A 19,861-nucleotide genomic window follows, 5' to 3' on the forward strand; every position below is an offset into this window, starting at 1 on the left:
CGACCATCAGCCATTGGCTGGTGTCAGGGTGAGTAGCCAATCCGTTTCCCTCCCTCCCACCGTTTCGCGCTCTGCCGCGTCTTCCGCTCTCCGAGGTGCTGCCAGCTGTCGTAATGGCGTCAACCTGACGTCACTTTCCCACGAGAAACTCTCTACCTGCTAAAAATTCTCTTTGCCTCCGTCGCGACTCATAAGTTCAACATGTGTCTCCGCCCACTGTGGCCCACATGCCGAGTTGTAAAATTATCAGAACCGTCCATGTTATGGACACTATGCTATAAGCCTAAATACAAGAAATTTATTCTTATACGATGGTTTCAATCATCGCCGTCTCTAGATGAATTTAAAACATTGAAAACAAAGGTTCTATAGCTCACGTACAACTCCAAAAATCAAAGTTTATGATGATCAACGAGGTGTTATTATGGTCCAATATTTTTTTGGTGGCAGTAAAAAGATTATGAACGGTTCTGATTATTTGAATATTTCAGTATATTCCCCCAGTAGTCAGCGACTCACAATGAATCCTTCGTCGCGATATACTGCCATTAATCAGGGACCAGTCGTGCTCATGCACAGACCTGAAAATTCTGGCCAGCCCAGTCTTCAGCTGAGCCAGCAGCGTATTTTGAATGTCTTTGCCGGTCCCTATACCTTTGTCTACCTGTTCATTTCACCTAAACAGTGGGGCCCATTTGAGGAATGGACATGTGAGCCCCACCATTCCAAACGTTCGACTATCTTACACGCATATACGATTTGAAAGATACTCCTTTTTATAGGCCAAAGCATCTTATTAGCAAAGATTTCAAGACGCCATTCTCATCTCTAATCTCACATACAAATGGAAAAGTAAAGGCAGATGAAATTCCTTCGCTCTGTAGAATTTTGCCAACAGACTTCCGGTGAATTATATCAGGATATGGATGATGATGTCTATCGCCGCGGCCCCATCAAAGAGATGGATTTCTTCTCCATTAATCATCCGCGAGCTGAAGTCACGGTGCCATACGATGAGGCCCAAGATCACCAAAACAATGATAGACGTGTTGATCAAGGAGTAAATGTAAGTAAATGATCAATTATGGAATTATCATATTTTCTCTAAAGTTCTTGATCCTAATCTGATCTGGGTCACGTTCATTTCAATACTGTTGCTTGTTCTTGTGTTTGAATCAACAAAAAGAAATTGTTATTTAGACTGATTACTGATGCTGATTATTAATATTAATCATTTACCTAGACGGGATTGAATCTTCTTTCGATGACTTCGGGAAGTGGTCAACCAGTTATTGAAGAGAAACCCAATAAAAAGGTGAAATTACACACACCATCGAATGAGCGAATTGATTGAAATTTATCTGATTGTTTGATTTTTTTTTATTAAGATTTTAAAAAACATGACTTGTTTGTAGTTGGTTTCACTTCGAATCGAAGTAGAGCGATTGAACGACGAAAATCGGAAGCTTAAAAGTATGTTGAATCGGGTTACGGAGAATTACAGTGCCTTGCATTCTCAGCTAGTTTCGGCAATGCAACAGCAATTGTGCAGAAACCGGATAGAACAGGTGACTTCAGTGGCTTGTTTTTTTTTTCTTTGGATTAGTCTAAAAAGATAGATTAATTAGATTAAGTGGTTTGGAAAGATGGTGGAAAATTTCCTTGTTTAAGATAAATTGATTTATGTGGTGCAATTTTGGGAAATGGAGGATTTTTCTCAATAAACGTGAGTCTTGGTTACTTTCAATTAGAATCAGTGACTTTGGATCCTATTCAAATTTTGAGAAATTTACCCATTTCATCTGTAATAAGATGTATTCACATGCTTAGCTTGCATGGGTTGTATGTGGGGCCTCAAGTATGCACTCAAATGACATGTATTTGGGTGGTCTTTTTTTTTTTTTTTTAAAAAAAATTTTTATGACACATGCCAAAACAATGAGAGACTTTCAGAACCCATTTAAAACCTAGATGGATTTCATTAGAAATCATATGGGAAAGGTTAGATTAGAAAAAATAAAAATGATATGGTGGGCTAAGTGGTTGGGAACCTTTCCATGCACATGGTTGGATTTGGAGATGGTGAACAATGAATATCAATCTGGACTGTCCATTTGTCCCAACCCACTTTTCATAGGCGGCCTTGGATTAGATGATCCAATCATAGTATACAACACCATTGGTAGAATATAAATCTAGTCATAAACATTTAAGACCATTTCGTTGACGTGATTTTCACATCTGATTGCTGTGATTTTTGCACAATAGTAGAAGAAGAGTGGAGTGGACTAATGGACGGTCTGGATCATAAGATCGACGTGGATGTCTATGTGCATAAATGTATGGGAGATTTTAAATATACTTGGCCCACTAGCTCACTTCTATTGGTTAGGTAAGAAAATGTCTATGAAGCTAAATTGTCATGTACTTATCAAATGTTCTGGTAGCCCTACATGCCTCTCCTCACAATATATATGCACCTTTACATCCAAACATGTGCCAATTTGTAATCAGCTAGGCCTGTTCCCAAGGCTTTTTTAGTTGTCAGATGAGGTTGCCTGGGCTGAGGTGAAGGCTTGGATGATTTCTTTTGAGTTTCAATGGCTAGGTTTTTTCATCTGTCTAGTTTTTTTTGGGTACTGTGCGGCTGAGATTTCTCAAGCCGGGCTTGCGTTGTAGCTTCAAATCTTGGACAGGAGATGGGGTTGGTCCAGTACGCTTTGTATGGTGGGTGTTTTTTTTCTTTTTTTTCTTTTTTTTTTTTTCTTTTTTTTTTTAATTCCTTTATTCAGACTTAGTTGTATTTAGAAAGTCTTTGTATGTATCCTACATAAGCTTGGTTGATATGATAGGTGAGGCTCCCTTTCTTTTTTGTCGAGACTGCATGAAGGGTTATATAGCTGGTTTTGTCTGGCATCAATAAATTTTCATGTGGTATGCTCTTACCTTTTAATTAAAAAAAGAAAGAAATAATTTTCTTGAAATCGATAGTTTCAACTCCTAAAATAGAATTTGGGGAGTTCTTTCTTACATAGATCATATGTTTAGAATACATAGAGATCTTATATATGGATCCATTCTATTTCTTTTTATTCTTGTTCCAATCAGAAGCAGATTAGAAAATCAGCTGAATCAATATCAGGTTATAGAGATGAGATGGCAATGTGAATTGTAGATCGATTATATGGCAATGATATGAGAAGATTCTGGAGCCTCTAGCCTGCGATATCCGCCATTGATATAACCCATCAAGCTGTGGAAAGAAAATGACATACAATCAGAAATGAATCATTGTTAATCTTTCCCTTTCTGGCCAGTAGTGAGCGCCCGATCTTCCTCCTATTCCTCTTCAATTTTTTTTATGGAGCTTAGGTTTTCTTGTGATAAAAAGAAGAATCTGTGTGACAAGCATTCTTGTAATTAATCTCCATCTGAAGTCAGAGATGTCTCCTACCCATCAATGGATTGCCATGGACTCTGTTGGCTTCATGCACCTCTCTTTCTCTCTCTAATGAGATGGAGATGAAACACTTAGTTAAACTATAGCACTTATCATATAATGTGGCATACTAGAACTTATACTCAGCCACACAACTGTGGACCCCACCTAAAACCTGCTTGGTTGATCCAAACAATTCAATCCATCACCCCGATTAGACAATGTATGTCATGTGTGGCCCACATTCTTATATTCTCCCACTTGGATCACTCATCACTATTTTATATATAATAAATTTTGTATAGCTAATACATACCTTATGAGCTCGAAATCCTTACTAGATATCTTATAATGAGTGGTATAGGCAATATCTTGAATAATCCAGTCCATTTTGATAACTTATATAAGTCCATGACAATCATCACCACATTTAACAGGGTGGGATCAAATATGATCTTGGATACCCATACTCTTAATGTCATAGATCTTGATAGCTTGGGTGCGTGGTATAAAAATCTAAAATTTTAAACGATCTTACCATGTCAACCAAGAGATGCCATATATCTTCTTTTTCTTTTTTTTTAAAGTAAAATTTTTGTTCATTTACTTGAATCATATGCTTGAAAAATATCAAAAGAATAGAAACCTTAATACTATAAAACTAAATTGTCAATTTTACTAGATAAACTGAAATGTATTGAGAGTGAAGGTAGTATTTGGCCGTCAAGCTTGTAGCTTTCTAAATACTCTATCTCATAAGGTCATATAAAAAGTACAAATTAACTTAGATAGATAGACATGGTTATTCAATGAGCGAACACTAGCCTCCAAAATCATGTATCACTTGTCTAGTTGTCAGCATGTAAAGCTCGACTATTTGGGATGCCTACGCCCCATAGAAACTGTCTACCTGAGATTATCCCTTGGCCCGTATGATACAAGGTTAGAATTCTAGCTCTTTTAGAATGGTCATTTAGCATAAACAGTTGAAATAATCACCTTTTGAGGGAAATTGTTATGAGTGACTTCTGACGGTTACCATCTGTTCTGAAGCAAACATGATTGAAACGCATGTTCGAGAACTAGATACATCACTTGGGCTTCTGGACAAATGGGACACTCATGTCATGAGACCAATTTGGAAAATTGTCGTGGTCGTCTAATTGACCATCAAATCCGTATTGCTAACCTTTCATAGTCCTTGGTCAAAATCAAATCATCATTTGTGTGGTAAATGATGTCTACTAATCTCCAGAAGTCATGTAACAAGGATACTATAGCTCTTCAAGGCACATGTGTAGCCATATTATTGCATCTTGACCTTAAAGAGAGTACCGGAGGGCTCCCCGTCCTTGGAATAAAAACAATCAATCCTTGTACTAAAAGTTACCACTCTTTTATAACATTTTTGCCTACTACATGACTAGTCCTAAAAGAAAGCTCACAATTTCTTCATTATAAATTGGATTATGGCAATTTTAGGTTTGTTGGAAAGAAAAATAGATAAGCTTTCTAAAGAGTTATAAAAATGTTTCATTTCGAGACCATTTGCCTAGGCACAACCACACATGAAGTAAGGTGCAGACGCACTATTGTGGTTGGCTACAGACGTGCTACCAGCACTGTACAACCTTACGATAGAAAATGTCTATAATTCCTTCATCCAAATTCCACTTGACGTTGTTCAAGGCTCCAAGTAGGGCATGCACACAAAAGAAGTTAATCTTGCGACTTCTACTATGCAAAACTTTGACAATTTCTCTCTATTTCAAGAGTTGGGAATAGTGTATCTACCCTAGCAACTAGCAACCCTTGTATAGGGCGCAACCAAGCTATATGTTGTCTAATATTACTATGTAGTCTTAGTAAAATGCTCACTGCTTAAGGGAATCTTAGGCTTGTTGAAAAGATAATTGGATAAGATTTCATATGGGACAGTGATCAACTTATTTAGAAATTGTTTGATTCCTCAAAAGTAGGTCCAAATTCCATGGTCGCATGACCTACATTTCTTGTAATGTCAGCAATGCACAGCTTTAGTAAACAAGTTGGATCTCCCTCATTGCAACTCAAATGTAAGTGAACTTAGACCTGTTAGAAAGGCAATTGGATTAGCTTTCCAATGAGCTGTTAACTTCTCGGATCAAAGATCATTTAATATGTCAACGTCTAACTCAAAGTCCGCCTTTTATAGCATTAGTCCCACTTAACTCTTATTCTGGTGTACAAAATCCATCATACAAATCTTAACTATAATGTAATTAAAAAAAAAGAGATTTTTTCTGATGCCAACAACATACAATGCTAAGAACATGAATTTACTCTCACTCACCTATATATATATATATATATATATATATATATATATATATATATATATATATATATATATATATATATATATATATATATATATATGTGTGTGTGTGTGTGTGTGTGTTAAGGGTAAAAATGGACTGGCTAAAGAGAAGATGTCAGCTCGGACATCTTTGCGGGACACGAGGTCAACAGCGCATCATGACCAATGAGGTCCTCAGTGGCCAAGGAAGATCTCCTCCGTCAAAGAGAGGTTGGTCACCTACTACGTATGAATGCAGGTTGGTAGGTGGGCCATCTGTCTAATGATAGGGGGAAGCTTAAAGCTCATCTGAGTATCCAGGTTGGCCAATACTACCTCGAACTCTTGAGCTCGACCCCCCATAACATATTTCATCTGAATTCTACTAAGGAAATGAGCTCCGCCCAACTCCCCTAATACGAAGTATGAGGGCAGGCCGGCAGGTCAACAATCTACACGGCACAGAAAGAACGGTCAGGGCTTGCCAAAGAGTCCAAGTCGTCATACTACCCCCTGGTCAGGTCGGCCTTGGCTTCTTACTACGTGCCGCCCCTGGTTCTTACTAATCAAGTCTTATCCGAAAGACCAGCCCGAGATCTCCGCCGAAGATCTCGAGGACAATACTGACACACTTGAAATACGGATCTCACTAGATCTTCACCGAGGATCTCGGGAGATCATCCCAACACATTTGAGACTCAATTCCCTCTACAATACATCCCTACTATATAGGGAGATCTCCTCTAGGTCACCACATCTCCTCAACTATAAATAGGAGCATTTCTAATGGTAAAAGGTACACAGAATTTCTCACCCAAATCCTTCGATACTACCAGACCCAGATTCCTAGCCTAACTTTGGCATCGGAGGGTTCCCTGCTCTATCCAAGGTCTCCTGTGTCTTCTTCATGTGCAGGTACTCGAAGGTCTAAAAAGGATGGACTAGATTTTTGCATTAATAGTTTATCGTTGTCTGTGGGAACGACATCAAAGTCATTTTTTCTTTACCAGAAAACCATAATGGTGAAAGGAAAGAAAAAAACTCCAGTTGTCATTGTTGCAGTCATCCCATCTCTTCCTGAATCATCAACTGAGCAGGGTGCCCAGCCTTACCAACAGCGGGATGACTCTACTCCCGCAGTGCCCGCTCCTTGATCCCACACCTAGGGCAGTCGATTAGTCTTCTTGGAGAACCAAGTTGAAGCCTTGAATAGAAACATGGATTGACTCATGCAACTCCTAGAGAGACAGAATCCACCAATCAGTCACAATGCATAGGAGGGTGCCACCACTGCACCACCTAAAGCATCAGTCAACTCGCAGAGAAAAAAAACCTCCTGAGATGTCAGCCCAGGCTCTTTCCCACACTTCGGGAGCAGCCACACTCACAGACTCCGATCTGTGCCCCCCACTAGAGAGGAAGAGTCATGGAAAAAAACTCCGAAACAGTGGCCAAGAACAAAGGCCCTTGGGAGGCAGAGTTCAGAAAAATTCGAGGGCAGATCAGTGACATCAGACAAGCCTACCGTGCCTAATTGTCAACCTCAGTAGAGGTCATGTTAGGAGAAATCGAACCACCATTCACTGATGATATTATAGCATCTCCGCTTCCACCCAGGTTCCAGATGCCGCAGATGACCCCCTACTTTGGAACCACCAATCCGGCAGAGCACCTCAAGTCCTTTAAAGCCTGAATAGTCCCGTAATATGCCGAGCATTCTCCCTGACCTTATCAGGAGCTGCTCGGCAGTGGTTCAGGCAGTTGAAGCCGAGGTCCATCAGTTCCTTCTCGCAGGTTAGTAAAGCCTTCCTCACATAGTTCATTAGTGGGAGAGACAAAATAAAACCATCAGCTTATCTTCTCAAGATCAAGCAAAGGGAAGACGAGTTGTTAAGAGACTACCTTATCCGTTTTAATATCGAAGTTGTCCAGATCGATGATTATTCCGACCAGATAGCTTTAATTGTCATGGTAGCCGGCCTCAAATAAGGAAAGTTCCTCTTCTCTATTAGTAAGAACCCCTCGACTACCCTCGTTGACCTACTTAACTAACCTCAAAAATATTCCATTGCCGAGGAGCTCTTTAGTTCACGAAGAGCTGCTCGAAGAAGAAATAACTCGATTGAGGATATGAAGCGAAGGGAAAAAGGAGAGCATTCTGCCATTAATGCCAAAAGGAAGAAATTTAGAAGGAGGACGACCAAGACTGAGGTCAGCATACCAACCGACATTTAGAAAGTCGCTTCCATCGGTACACTCCCTTTAATACCAAGTCAGAGTAGGTACTAAAAGAAATCGAGCTTAACCAATTAACCAAGCTCGATAATAAGACTCATTGGCCAACTTCGACCTCAACATCAAATACAGAGGGACATATCGACTAGAAGACATTTGGGGGAGGGGGGGCTCTTACTTCACTCATGTAATGCTGACCATTTAAAGATTTACTACTCTTGAGGATTCAAGAAGTCCTCCAACTAGGAGCGCATCGATTGACCGACCTACTCAACAAGGGTGACCTTCTTTTCTAAAAGGGAAAAAGGTGCTCACGACACTACCCCCCTGCTTTCTAATGTTCGACGATTTCTATAATAAAAGAAATTCCTCAGGTTAGGGGAAGAGAACTTCTTTCAAATTTTGATTATCCGAGTTAAAAAATCGACTTTGAGGACTTCCCATAGTGCAAGGAAAAAAGTCATCTACCATGAATTCTATTATAGAAGAGCTTCCCTATATCGAGAAGAAAATCTCTTTTTCTATAATCCGAGCTATACAAACTACTGAGGACTTCCCTTAGTACAAGGGAAAATAGTCCTCCCCAGTCATCTGACCCTTAAAGAAGAGGTCGGACCATTAATTGGTAATGCCACTTGGATCGCACGATCTATAGTGAGAATCTTTTAGTGCAAGAAAAAATAATCATCCTAAGTAAACTGCTCGACCCCTCATGAAGGGGTCATTGCAGCTAACACATTTGTTCAATAAGAGGAGGATTCCCCTAATAAAAGGAAGAGCTCAAAAGCTTACCCCAACGCTCCTACACGGCTAAAATGTCCAACCTCACCAAAACCAACTTACTTCCTAAGTCCGATGCGCAAGCTCGAAAGTAGGGGCTTACTGTTATGGGTAAAAATGGACTGGCTAAAGAGAAAATGTCAGCTCAAACATTTCTGCGAGACATGAGGTCAGCAAGCACCGGTCATAACCAATGAGCTCCTCAATGGCCAAGGAAGATCCCCTCCATCGAAGAGAGGTCAGTCACCTACTACGTGTGAAGGCAGGTCGGTAGGTTAGTGTCCACACCCCAAGTATAGGGTTACGATGTAATAATAATCTCGATAAAATCGAGGTCGAATCCACATGGACTAAACCTTGTTCGTAATTTGAAAGTAACTAGAACTAGAACTAGAACTAGAAGAAGATGTAATCTAAATCAGGAAAATTTAAGAAAGTAATGATGAATTATTAAACTAAAGCTTATAAAATTCAAAGATGAGAAACTAGGGTGCCAAGGATCCACTTGTAGAGATTAGGGAGATCTACGTCTGATTCATAAACACAACTAGAATCAGAGTCTCATCTTCATCCAGTTGGAAGATGATTCATTAAAAATTAAATCTGAACTTCCTTTGATCTAGTTTTCAATAGAAGATAAGTATGAGAATTAGAATTGATTCCATTACAAAACCATGCCCATGAGACAAAGTAAACAACAGAATTTAGCCAATCCACAACCAATCTAAGGGAGTTATGAATGTTAGGAAGGATTTCATCATCCAACCATACCCAGGAGACGATGGTGAACAACAGGGTTCTCAAATTCACAAATCCTATAACGAAAAGAACATACTCAAAGCTATCACAGATCTATTGTAATTTAAGTCACAACAAACCATTAAAAACTATGAATATTCCTTATAATCAAACTTAAATCAAAGAGAGTTCAACAAACATGAATCAAAGCAACAGAAAACTATCCATCACGCTACAAGCTTCACCTCTTAGCCCTAGTTAAGAGGTTTAGCTAGACATGATCAAGCTAAAAACCCAGAAAAAAATAAGAAAAATGAAGATAAGGGAAGGAGAAACTCGTGAAGGCCGGCCGCTCCACGATATTGCTCTCTCTCTCATGCTCCCTCGCTCCAAGATGCCTCCACGGCTGCCCGGTTCTTCCACATCCAAAGATCTGATTTTGATGCCTTCTCCACGCTCTCTCTCCTCCTTTTATACACTAAGGTGGTCGGTGGAGGGAGTCTGTGTTGCTGGATTACATGGTCGGTTGACCTTACGCAGCTCTGTTTCATACGTAGCGAAATAGAGAGAGCATCGGTCGCGGATGGATTACGTAACCAGTGGGGTCCACAATCATCGTTGCTTGGGAAAATCCACTCCCTGCATTAGCATGAGGAGGATGTGTTGGGACATGGGCTAAAAGTTGGAGTGAACCTATTGATCAGGTGGCCCACAAACGAAGCATGAAGGCATGGTGAAACCTACTCGGTTTGTTCGCTGTGCAGAAGGTTTATGTAAAGTTTGCCAACTTTGGTTTATTAGTTGGTTTAGGTGAGATCCACTTGTGATGGTCTCTCGGGGAATCCATGCCCTTCACCACTTTCATAGGGTCATTTTAAGCCATGGCCTAAAAGATGGGGCAGATCTGAATTCTAAGTAGGCCACAATCCATGTGATAAGTAAACATTTCCCAACAACCGTTACACATTCCTGAAGCTTGTTACGTAATTGGTTGTTGTATCATGTGGGACCCATGTAATTGTTTCCTTCGAGGATCTGCTCCATCTATCCAACTTGTTACCGTAATTTAGGACTTGATGTCAAAAATGAAATGATTCCAGTAATCAGGTGGGTCATACTACCCGATCAAGTACCGAGAACATTCATCGTTGAAACTTCAATTAAAGTTCTCGTGTAGAGTGTCATGCACATGGTATTACTTATTTACGATTCTACCATTTATGTTGTTCAAACTTCCGTCATCCATAACTCCTGATTGCACCGTGCAAATGAGACAAAATTTTACCAGTACTAGTTATTTTTCACGCTCTTTCAAATGCCTAAGTTTGAGCTTTGATCACTTATGGATTACCAAGATGCTCTTTAATGGCTAGCGCCCTCTGATTTCTCTGTTGGGCCACATTCATAAGGATCCAATGGTTGAAGTTTGACGTATACGGTTAATTTATGGTCTTCAGGCAAGATATAAAGTTTCAAACCGAACAGATGGTAAGAACTCTGTAATCTTGCATTATGGACGATTTTCATGCCTCTTGGACTTTAATTACTTGATTTTTCAGATCCTTAGCGTGTAAATTCTTCGATCTTGGTCCTCTGAGGTCCGTCCCTTCCCTTGGTGATTTCTGAGCGTTAAATCCATACTTTTAGTACCTTTTTTCAATTCAAGCTCCTAAATTCACCTTGCAACACAAACATGATTAAAATATGTCGTTAAACAGTATCATGTTCATAATTTCAAGTAATAACCGGGGTCTAATATGCAATATTTGACCTTCAACAGTCAGTCATCTACCCAATGATAAGGGGAGGTTCAAAGCTCATCCGAGTATTCAAGTCGGCCAAGAACACCTCAGACTCTTGAGCTCGACCCCCCACAACATATTTCATTCAAATTCTACTAAGAAAATGAGCTCGACCTCACTGCCTTAACACGAAATATGAGGGCAGGTCAGCAAGTCAATAATCTACATGGCACAGAAAGAATGGTCATGGCTTGTCAGAGAGTCCGGGTTGGCATACTACCCCCTGATCAGGTCAGCCTCGGCCTTCTACTATGCCCCGCCCCTGGTTCCTACTAATCAGATCTTATTCGAAAGACCAACCTGAAATCTCCGCTGAAGATCTCGAGGACAGCACCAACCCACTCAAAATACGGATCTCCCAGAATCTTCTTCGAGAATCTCGAGAGATCATCCCGACATATTCAGAATTCGATTTCCTCAACAGTACGTCTTTATTAAATAGGGAGATCTCTTCTACGTCACCGCCTCTCCTCAATTATAAATAAGAGCATCTCTAATGGTGAAAGGTACGTAGAGCCTCTCACCCAAAAATCCTTGATACTACCAGACCCAGATTCCTAGCCTGACTTTGGCATCGAAGAATCCCCTTCTGTAATCAGGGTCTCCTGTGTCTTCTTCCTATGCAGGTACTCGAAGGTCTAAAAAGGGTAGACTGGATTATTACATCAACAATATATACATATATTGATTTACAATATTTATTAGAACTATATGAAGAAATCATGTCACACCCTGAAAACTGGCTCTCGGGCTGGCCAGATCCGACATCGTATTCCAAGGTATGACTCATAATTTAAATAATTCACAACTAAATTTCATGAATATCATACATTAAAACTACAACTCCATGATGAGTTTTAATCTAAAAGTTTGCAAAAATAAATCCTTTCGATCTTAAAAATAAATAAGCATACATAACCGCTGAAGCATTGGGAATTGTGTGCATAGACATATAAAATATGTTATATCAAATTGAGTGCAATCATATCAATGATCTAGGATAAGCAATTGGAGATTGAGACAAGACGTACTTGGCTCACTACTACATTTAATTCAATGTTATTATCTACCAACAATGAAGACTATGATCGCCAAAGCCTCACATTAGGTCTACTCTTTTTTTCTTTCTCTTTTTCTTTTTTTAATACATTGAAATTTATTGATTGGAGAGTCTAAATTGGTTTTCCTTTTTATTGGAGAGAGCTAAGCATGTTTTATTTTTTTTTGGGTTAGCTTGTTAGTACACACCCATGCCAGTACACACACTCCATGTTACCAAGACGTCAAGTGTTGAAATGAGGTATCTCCACTCAGTCTGCCAGTTGAGCTATGGATCTGGGTGTTGAGAGAGCCAAGTAATATGGTATGTCTCATTAATGCCATGATATAAGAGATATTGAAGTTTTTCTCTTAACAATGGAGACCTATAGGTATAAGTTTTAGATCAAGATGATTTTTCTCTTTTATTTAGTCCTTGTCTTTGAGAAATTCCTTCCCTCCTACAAATCCTAGCCTACCAAACTTAGAAATGGTATACATGTTTTTTTATCTTTTTTTGGTTTAAAATCAGCATCTTTGATGAGCTTTCGAAGGAAATGATCATAGTTGCGCATTTGAGTAATTTTATTTTTAGCAAATTTTAAAATAACATATATTTTGGTGCTTCCACTTTCAGTTGACATGGGTAGTTTGATTGAAGTGACTAAAGCATAATAAATAGCTAATATATGTATTAATCTTTCATGACTAAAAAGTTATTTCTTGGGCCATAACTTATGAAGCAAATGAAGGTTGGACAGGCGGTCTCCACACGTGTAGAATTAGAGAATGTTCTGTCATATATATTCTAATGTATTTTCATTAATCAATTAAATTTCATTTAATTTTAAGCCTGGCCCATTTCATGCATTTCTAAATTTTTAATCAAATTGACAATTGATTTATGGTTAGGATGATACTGAAAGGAACGACCGGTCGAGTCCAACGATTTCAGCCCACCAATTCATGGACCCTGGTCCCTCTGGAGTACGAGACGTGGATGGATCTTCACCGTCCGACCATGAGATCCCAGAAGTACCGACCTCTCCAGCTAAAAATGTCAAACCTGCAACGGAGGAGATGATTCCAATCAACAGTAAAAGGCATTCTGCTGATGATGGCTATGATCAGACGGTCCAAACTTGGGGACCCAACAAGAGCCCAAAGGTAGCAGAATCAAGGACCACTGATCAAGCTCCCGACTTCCCTTGTAGGAAGGCTCGAGTGTCGGTCCGTGCACGGTCTGACGCGCCCCTGGTGAGCTAATGCCTGACTTTTCATCTACTGCGATTGATATAATGAGATCCCACGCGTGTACGACGCAACATGTGCTGTTGTTACCAACATGTGCAATATCCAAGCCGTCCAGCAGGTGGGTCTGACCTTGTAGGTGTTCTTGCCCAAAGATAAATCTGGTACATTCAATAGGTGGGCCGGAAGTTAGAAGAAACAGATGAGCGGTAAGAAAACTTCGGCCGAGTATTTTTCAGCCACAAGTTAGGAAACTGCAGCCCACTTAATGAATGGACGGACCTGATTTTTCAGCGAGAAAACATCTACAAATAAACGTCATTGTGGGCCCTAGAAAGGTTTCAACGGGTTAACGTCGCTATCCCCAACCTTTCCTGTGGTGTAGTCCACTTGAACTTTGGATATGCTTCAAGTTTGAGTTCATCCCTCAAAATAAATTGGCAAAACGGATGGACGGCATGGATAAAGCACATACATTTCAGTGGGTTTAGCAAAGCCATATATTTATAGGGAATTGATATTAATCACCTACAGCTGGTTGTATGATAACTTGGCATGCAGCCCCATCTACGTACCCACATGCAAAAGATCATAAGCCCCACCGTGAGAATCAACGGAGAACCGTAATTGGTCTGGCCCACCTAATGTGTAAGGCCTGATTTTAGAGACAGATGATCTTCATGATGGGGCCACCTCTCTTAACGGACAAGATGTCACGTTAGCGGGAATGATGAGGTTGCATCTAAATCAACATACAGCTGGCCTTAAGATGAAGATCACCTGGGACAAAAATCAGAACCATCGATCATCTGGTGGGCCACAGAAATACATTTTGAATAAGACAAATCTGATTTAGACCGTCCATTGATTCTCTACAAGGTGGAAACGTGATGAATGGACCGGCAGGACTGATTTTAATGCCAGGTGATCTTCATGGTACGGTTCAGCTTCTCAACGGCTCAGATGTCCTGTGCACATGACAAGTTCTTTTTATATACTGTTGTGATTGAAACGTAAGAGCTGAGCATGAGAAGGTGTTGTTTGGTGTAGATAAGCGATGGATGTCAGTGGCGAAAATATGGGCAGAAAATGGCGAAGGGTAACCCGTGTCCACGGGCTTACTATCGTTGCACCATGGCCGTTGGATGCCCCGTTCGTAAGCAGGTATGATTCTTTTAATATTGGATTATGATAATTAAAGCTGGAGTTTTTGGTAAGCCCACACGTGTGTATAGTCTGCCCATCGCACGTTTCAAGATCCACGGTCCATCAGATGGGTACACTTTCTTTTTCTTCAAACAATATATATTGTCCAACGTGCCCATTCACACGCGTGGATAATTGCCAATATGACACACGTGTGTGACTCTGATGAATGATCCAACCCACTGGATCTGCAAAGGATAACAGAAACATGGCATATTTGGATCCATACCATCCATCTATATAAATGGCCGACCGTTGAAAATCACAACAAGCGGACAATCCAAGCCATCGGTTTTTTCCCTGTTGAATGTTGACTATCAACCATGTTTACTTTTAACCGTCCATTAGAAGGCCAAGGTTGTTATGGCTAGGGTTTTGGTGTAGATTTCGACCTAAGTCCATTCTGATGTGGCACCCACTAGATGGGCGGTCCAGATCCACTGTCTCACTTGTCGTGCATGATATTGGACGACAAGTACCGTTGCCGATCTGAAAGGCGAGGATCCCCGGCGAATGATCCCATGCATTCGAATGCACATGGTTACCATACTTTCGAGCTGTGCGGGGCCTACTTTTGATGTGTATTTGGAATCAAAACCGTGCATCTTTTTCTCCTCCCCATCTTATCCTTACATATTATCATCCTGATCAAAATCTCAGGTGGACCAGACCAAAGGGAGGTATTTTCCTGGTTCATCTCCAACGTCCCACGTTGATCCCTTCGGTTTGGCCCACCCTGGAATTTGGCACCAATGCACCAACATTAGGGGAGCATCTAATCGACGGGCTGGATGGCCTCACACAACACGTTGGGCCCATGTGGTAATTACCATGCGTTCCAATGCATGTGATCATTCACTACCATTTTTTATTTTTTTTTTAACACACGCACACTCACCCTAGTGGAATTTCACCACCTATGGATACTCGAACCCTCGACCGGGCGTTGAAACTCCCGAGAGACTACCACCCGGGCAAGAGTAAGGATGTACCTAGGGGTGTGATCATTCCCCACCATGATTTGCACCTGGGGGTGCACATGGACCAAACTGGAATGGACTAAACTGCACGGTTTGGTCTAGTTCCAAAGTGCATCCGTTTCGGTTCTGGATCTGAAAATATAAAAATCAGTTATTTTGGTTTGATTCTCAGTTTGAGATTCCGTTTAATCGAACTTGACCGTGAACCAGACATAAAACTGAACTTGGAACCAAACATGAAACTAGATTGTAGACAAGAATGTAAAACTGAACTTGGGCCTCAACCGAGTTTATCATGTATTTTAGTTGTCTATTTAACTCCTAATTTATGATTTATAATGTGCCCTTTAATTGTTTCCATAAATGTCATTTTACATACCTTACACAATATATAGAGTATTCATTGAATGGATCACAATGCGAATGGACATAAGCTGGATAATTTAAATTATACACACACACACACAATTGAGCTGGATTATAAAAGACCTAAAACCGTGGAACTGGAATAGAACCAAACTGTTCTTACAGTCTGTTCCAGTTCAGTTTTAGAGTGCAAATGGTCCAGCTCCAGTTCCAATTTTTCTGCAACAGTCAGGAATGGTTTGGTTCTAGTTTCACCCCAGAACTGGATTGAACCGAAAATGCGTGCACCCCTAAATTGTACCAAACGTGTGGGCCAGGGCCAGGATGATGATGTTGATGATCATACGTGTGGCAACAGGTCCAAAGATGTGCTGACGACAACGCCATCCTAATTACAACCTACGAAGGCAACCACAACCACCCTCTCCCACCAGCAGCCACAGCCATGGCTAACGCAACCTCATCAGCTGCAACCATGCTCCTCTCCGGCTCGACCATTAGCCAGGGCCCACTCTACAATTCCCCTTTCTTCCCAACCTCTCCCTACCCCACCACACTGGCCACATTATCCTCATCCGCTCCGTTCCCTACAATCACCCTCGATCTCACCCACACCCCAAGTCCATTGCATTACCAGCAGGTCCCACAACCATCACTACCATTTCCCTTTCCTCCAACTAACTACCGACCGCTCATCAATCAACCCATCTACCACACCCAAAGGCTATCTTCAATGCCACCAGTGCAACTTGGGCAACGGCAATCATCCCTCACGGAAGCAATCACTGCAGCCATCACCACCGATCCCAACTTCACAGCTTCAATAGCTGCAGCCATCTCTTCAATCGTGGGTGCAACTGAAATCAATAGCAGCAAGACCAAAAACAACAACGGTTCCCCGGCTCGGCCACCGGTCGTAGCTGTCTCGCCACAGCTCCCTCAATCTTGCACCATGTTCTCGACTAACTAGTATATAATCAATGAAACATATACTAAGATTCTTCAATGGGGAGACAATAGAGGCGACGATACACCATAGTCCAGTTTAATGGCATTCCATTCGGAGAAGGAGCTACATCTAAAGATTATATTGTTGTGGATTGTATTTTGGCATTTTCGCATCACTACACTTTTGAAGGTTCGTTGTGATTAAGGGCACGTTTGGATGCACAAACTAATCAAATTGCAATAATTTGATTAGTGAAGTCCCAGTGAACAAGTTGTAGTTATTACAGGTTATCATACATACATAGTATACATCTGTAGATTATCAAGGGAGTACATTGTGGAGAATTGTTGCGTCTATTATTCCATTATGAATAACAATTATATACGAGATACATCCACGTAGAACACAATACATACATATAGCAGTGGAGATTAATTGCTATCATTGAAAACTTCTTAGGGATCTAAGAAGTTTTAGATCAAGTTGATATTTGTTTTTCCCCTTCATCCCAGGATGCATGACCTTGTGAAATGGTTGGATTGCACCAAAAAAAGAAAAAACATCAAAGTAGTCTCTCGGAAGGTTTTAACGGTGGTCGTCATCCTCACTGCTCCATGTGGTGTGGTCTACCTAAGCTTTGGATCAGAATAATTTTTATGTTCATATTCTAAAATGATCTCAACAAATGGATGGACGGTGTGGATATACTACATAGATCAGGGTGGGGCCCACAGAACTTGCTGGCATGAACATAGGGCCGAAGTCAGTAATGTTGTGCACCACGCAATCCACTTCAAGGAAGAAGATACAGGAGGTGGGAGTGGATTTTCTGTGGGTGTTACCCTTATCATGGGGCCCACCTTAATGAGTTTTTGCATATCCATGCCATCCGTCTATCTTTCCAGCCCATTTTAAGATGTCATCTCAAAAATTAAGCAATCCAAAACTTAGGTGGACCACAGATCAGGAAAAAATGGTGACTGAACTCCTACCATTAAAAATTTCTACAGCCCACCGTAATGTTTATTTTTCATTCAACCTATTGACAAGGTCAAAAAAAACCTAGATGGAGGGAAACGGTGAGGATTGTACGTCCGGACCATCCAAATTGTGGGTCCCATTTTGAATTGATTATATACTAAAATGATACTTATCTAGCGGTACTTTTTTAGTATAGACCCGGCGGACTACCTTCATTTTTTCATTCGACCCGAAAAAACCTTAATTACCAAACTAGAGTACTATTTGTACGGACGAACACAGAAAGATAAAAATACCCTTGCCTTTTTCAGCTACTTTACCCTAATAAGTAGGAGTATTTTCGTTAAAAAACAAAGCTTCGTACCCTAAAAATCCAAATCGGTGAGATACCTTTCAAGCAGCGAAAAAAAAAAGGCATAGTACAGACTCATCCACGTTGCTAATTTTTTCTCCAATTAATGGAGTGGGATTTGGATTGGCTCGGGCAGCCTAGCTGTGGCCACCGTGATTTAAATCCACACCATTCATCCAATTGCCAAGTTATGTTAGAACATTGCCCAAAAAATAAGGCAGATACAAAACTCAAGTGGACCACATGACAATAAACCGTGAACGTCCACCATTGAACATTCACAGGGATACAGACGTTTTGGATCAGACTGATATTTCGTGTTTCCAGTTCATCCCACTAGAAACGACCTTGTGAACGGAATGGATGACATATAATCATCATTGTCAACCCCTGGGAGATTTTAACGGTAGACATTTCCCTATTGTGCGGCCCACTTAAGTTTTGGATCTACTTTGTTTTTGGGCACACATCCTAGCATGACAACATATATAGTAAATTTCTCACGTACATCGTTGTGGGCTCCACCTACCTTCCTCTGGCTAGAAGCTTACCCATGCATTACAGGGACGAGACGCTATCAGGTCGGAACTCGGAAACAGATTGCGTGGTGTGCCACACTCAGACTTGGCAGTGTGTTTATGCCACTAAGTTTTGTGGGCCCAACATGATGTAAGTGTTATATCCACACAGTCCATCCATTTTTCAAGATCATTTTAGGGGATGATACAAAAAATGAGGCAGATCCAAAGCTAAAGTAAACCACAACATAGAAAATGTTGGGGATTTAATGCCTACTATTGAGAACTTTTAAGGCCTCAAAAGTTTTAGATCAACCTTATATTTCATCTAGGTCTGTTTGACCTCGTGATCAAGTTGGATGACAAATAAACATCATGGTGCATAATAAGAAGGTTTCAATGGTGGACATCATTGTCTCTACTATTCCTGTGATATTGGTTCATTGAACCTTTGAATCTGCCTCATTTTTTTTATCATGCCCTAAAATGATCTCTCCAAATGGATAGACGGTTTGGATATAACATATACATCATGGTGAGGCCACTTAATATGTTTATGTCAACACATCAACAAGGTTGCCGGTGCACTACGCAATCTGCTTCCGCATCCGTAGACGTCACAATAGGGTAAAACAACAGCCGGTTTTGCAGTCTTTGCTTCCTTATTAATGGGGAGGCATCTACACCGTAAACTTTATAAACTCTCATTTAACGGCTGGTGTGAGAAGACACAACTCGACCTCACGGTAACATTGCATGCGCTCGACCGCATAGTCCCATTTCCCTATATATATATATATATATATATGCGCTCAAGCTCATGATAACGTCCCACGAGGTCGAGCTATGTGGGCCCCACCGTGATGCGTGTCGAAAATCTACCCCATC

General features: G+C 40.7%; 1 protein-coding gene across 3 annotated transcripts; it reads left to right on the forward strand.

The window, feature by feature from the left end:
* Positions 1–776: 776 nt before the first annotated feature.
* LOC131225556 (probable WRKY transcription factor 47) lies at positions 777–17,438 on the forward strand. 3 transcript variants are annotated; one of them, XM_058221099.1, is made up of 6 exons: positions 779–1,066; positions 1,244–1,315; positions 1,416–1,568; positions 13,283–13,627; positions 14,672–14,785; positions 16,532–17,438. In XM_058221099.1, the coding sequence occupies exons 1-6, from the start codon at positions 863–865 to the stop codon at positions 17,141–17,143; spliced, it is 1,500 nt and encodes a 499-aa protein (XP_058077082.1). In that variant the 5' UTR covers positions 779–862; the 3' UTR covers positions 17,144–17,438. The 3 variants fall into 3 exon arrangements, with proteins under 3 accessions (XP_058077084.1, XP_058077082.1, XP_058077083.1); XM_058221100.1 differs by having other exon boundaries at positions 779–1,060; XM_058221101.1 differs by lacking the exon at positions 14,672–14,785 and having other exon boundaries at positions 777–1,066.
* The last annotated feature ends 2,423 nt before the right edge of the window (positions 17,439–19,861 follow it).

The sequence above is a fragment of the Magnolia sinica genome, chromosome 14 (assembly GCF_029962835.1).
Source record: "Magnolia sinica isolate HGM2019 chromosome 14, MsV1, whole genome shotgun sequence".
NCBI lineage: Eukaryota > Viridiplantae > Streptophyta > Magnoliopsida > Magnoliales > Magnoliaceae > Magnolia > Magnolia sinica.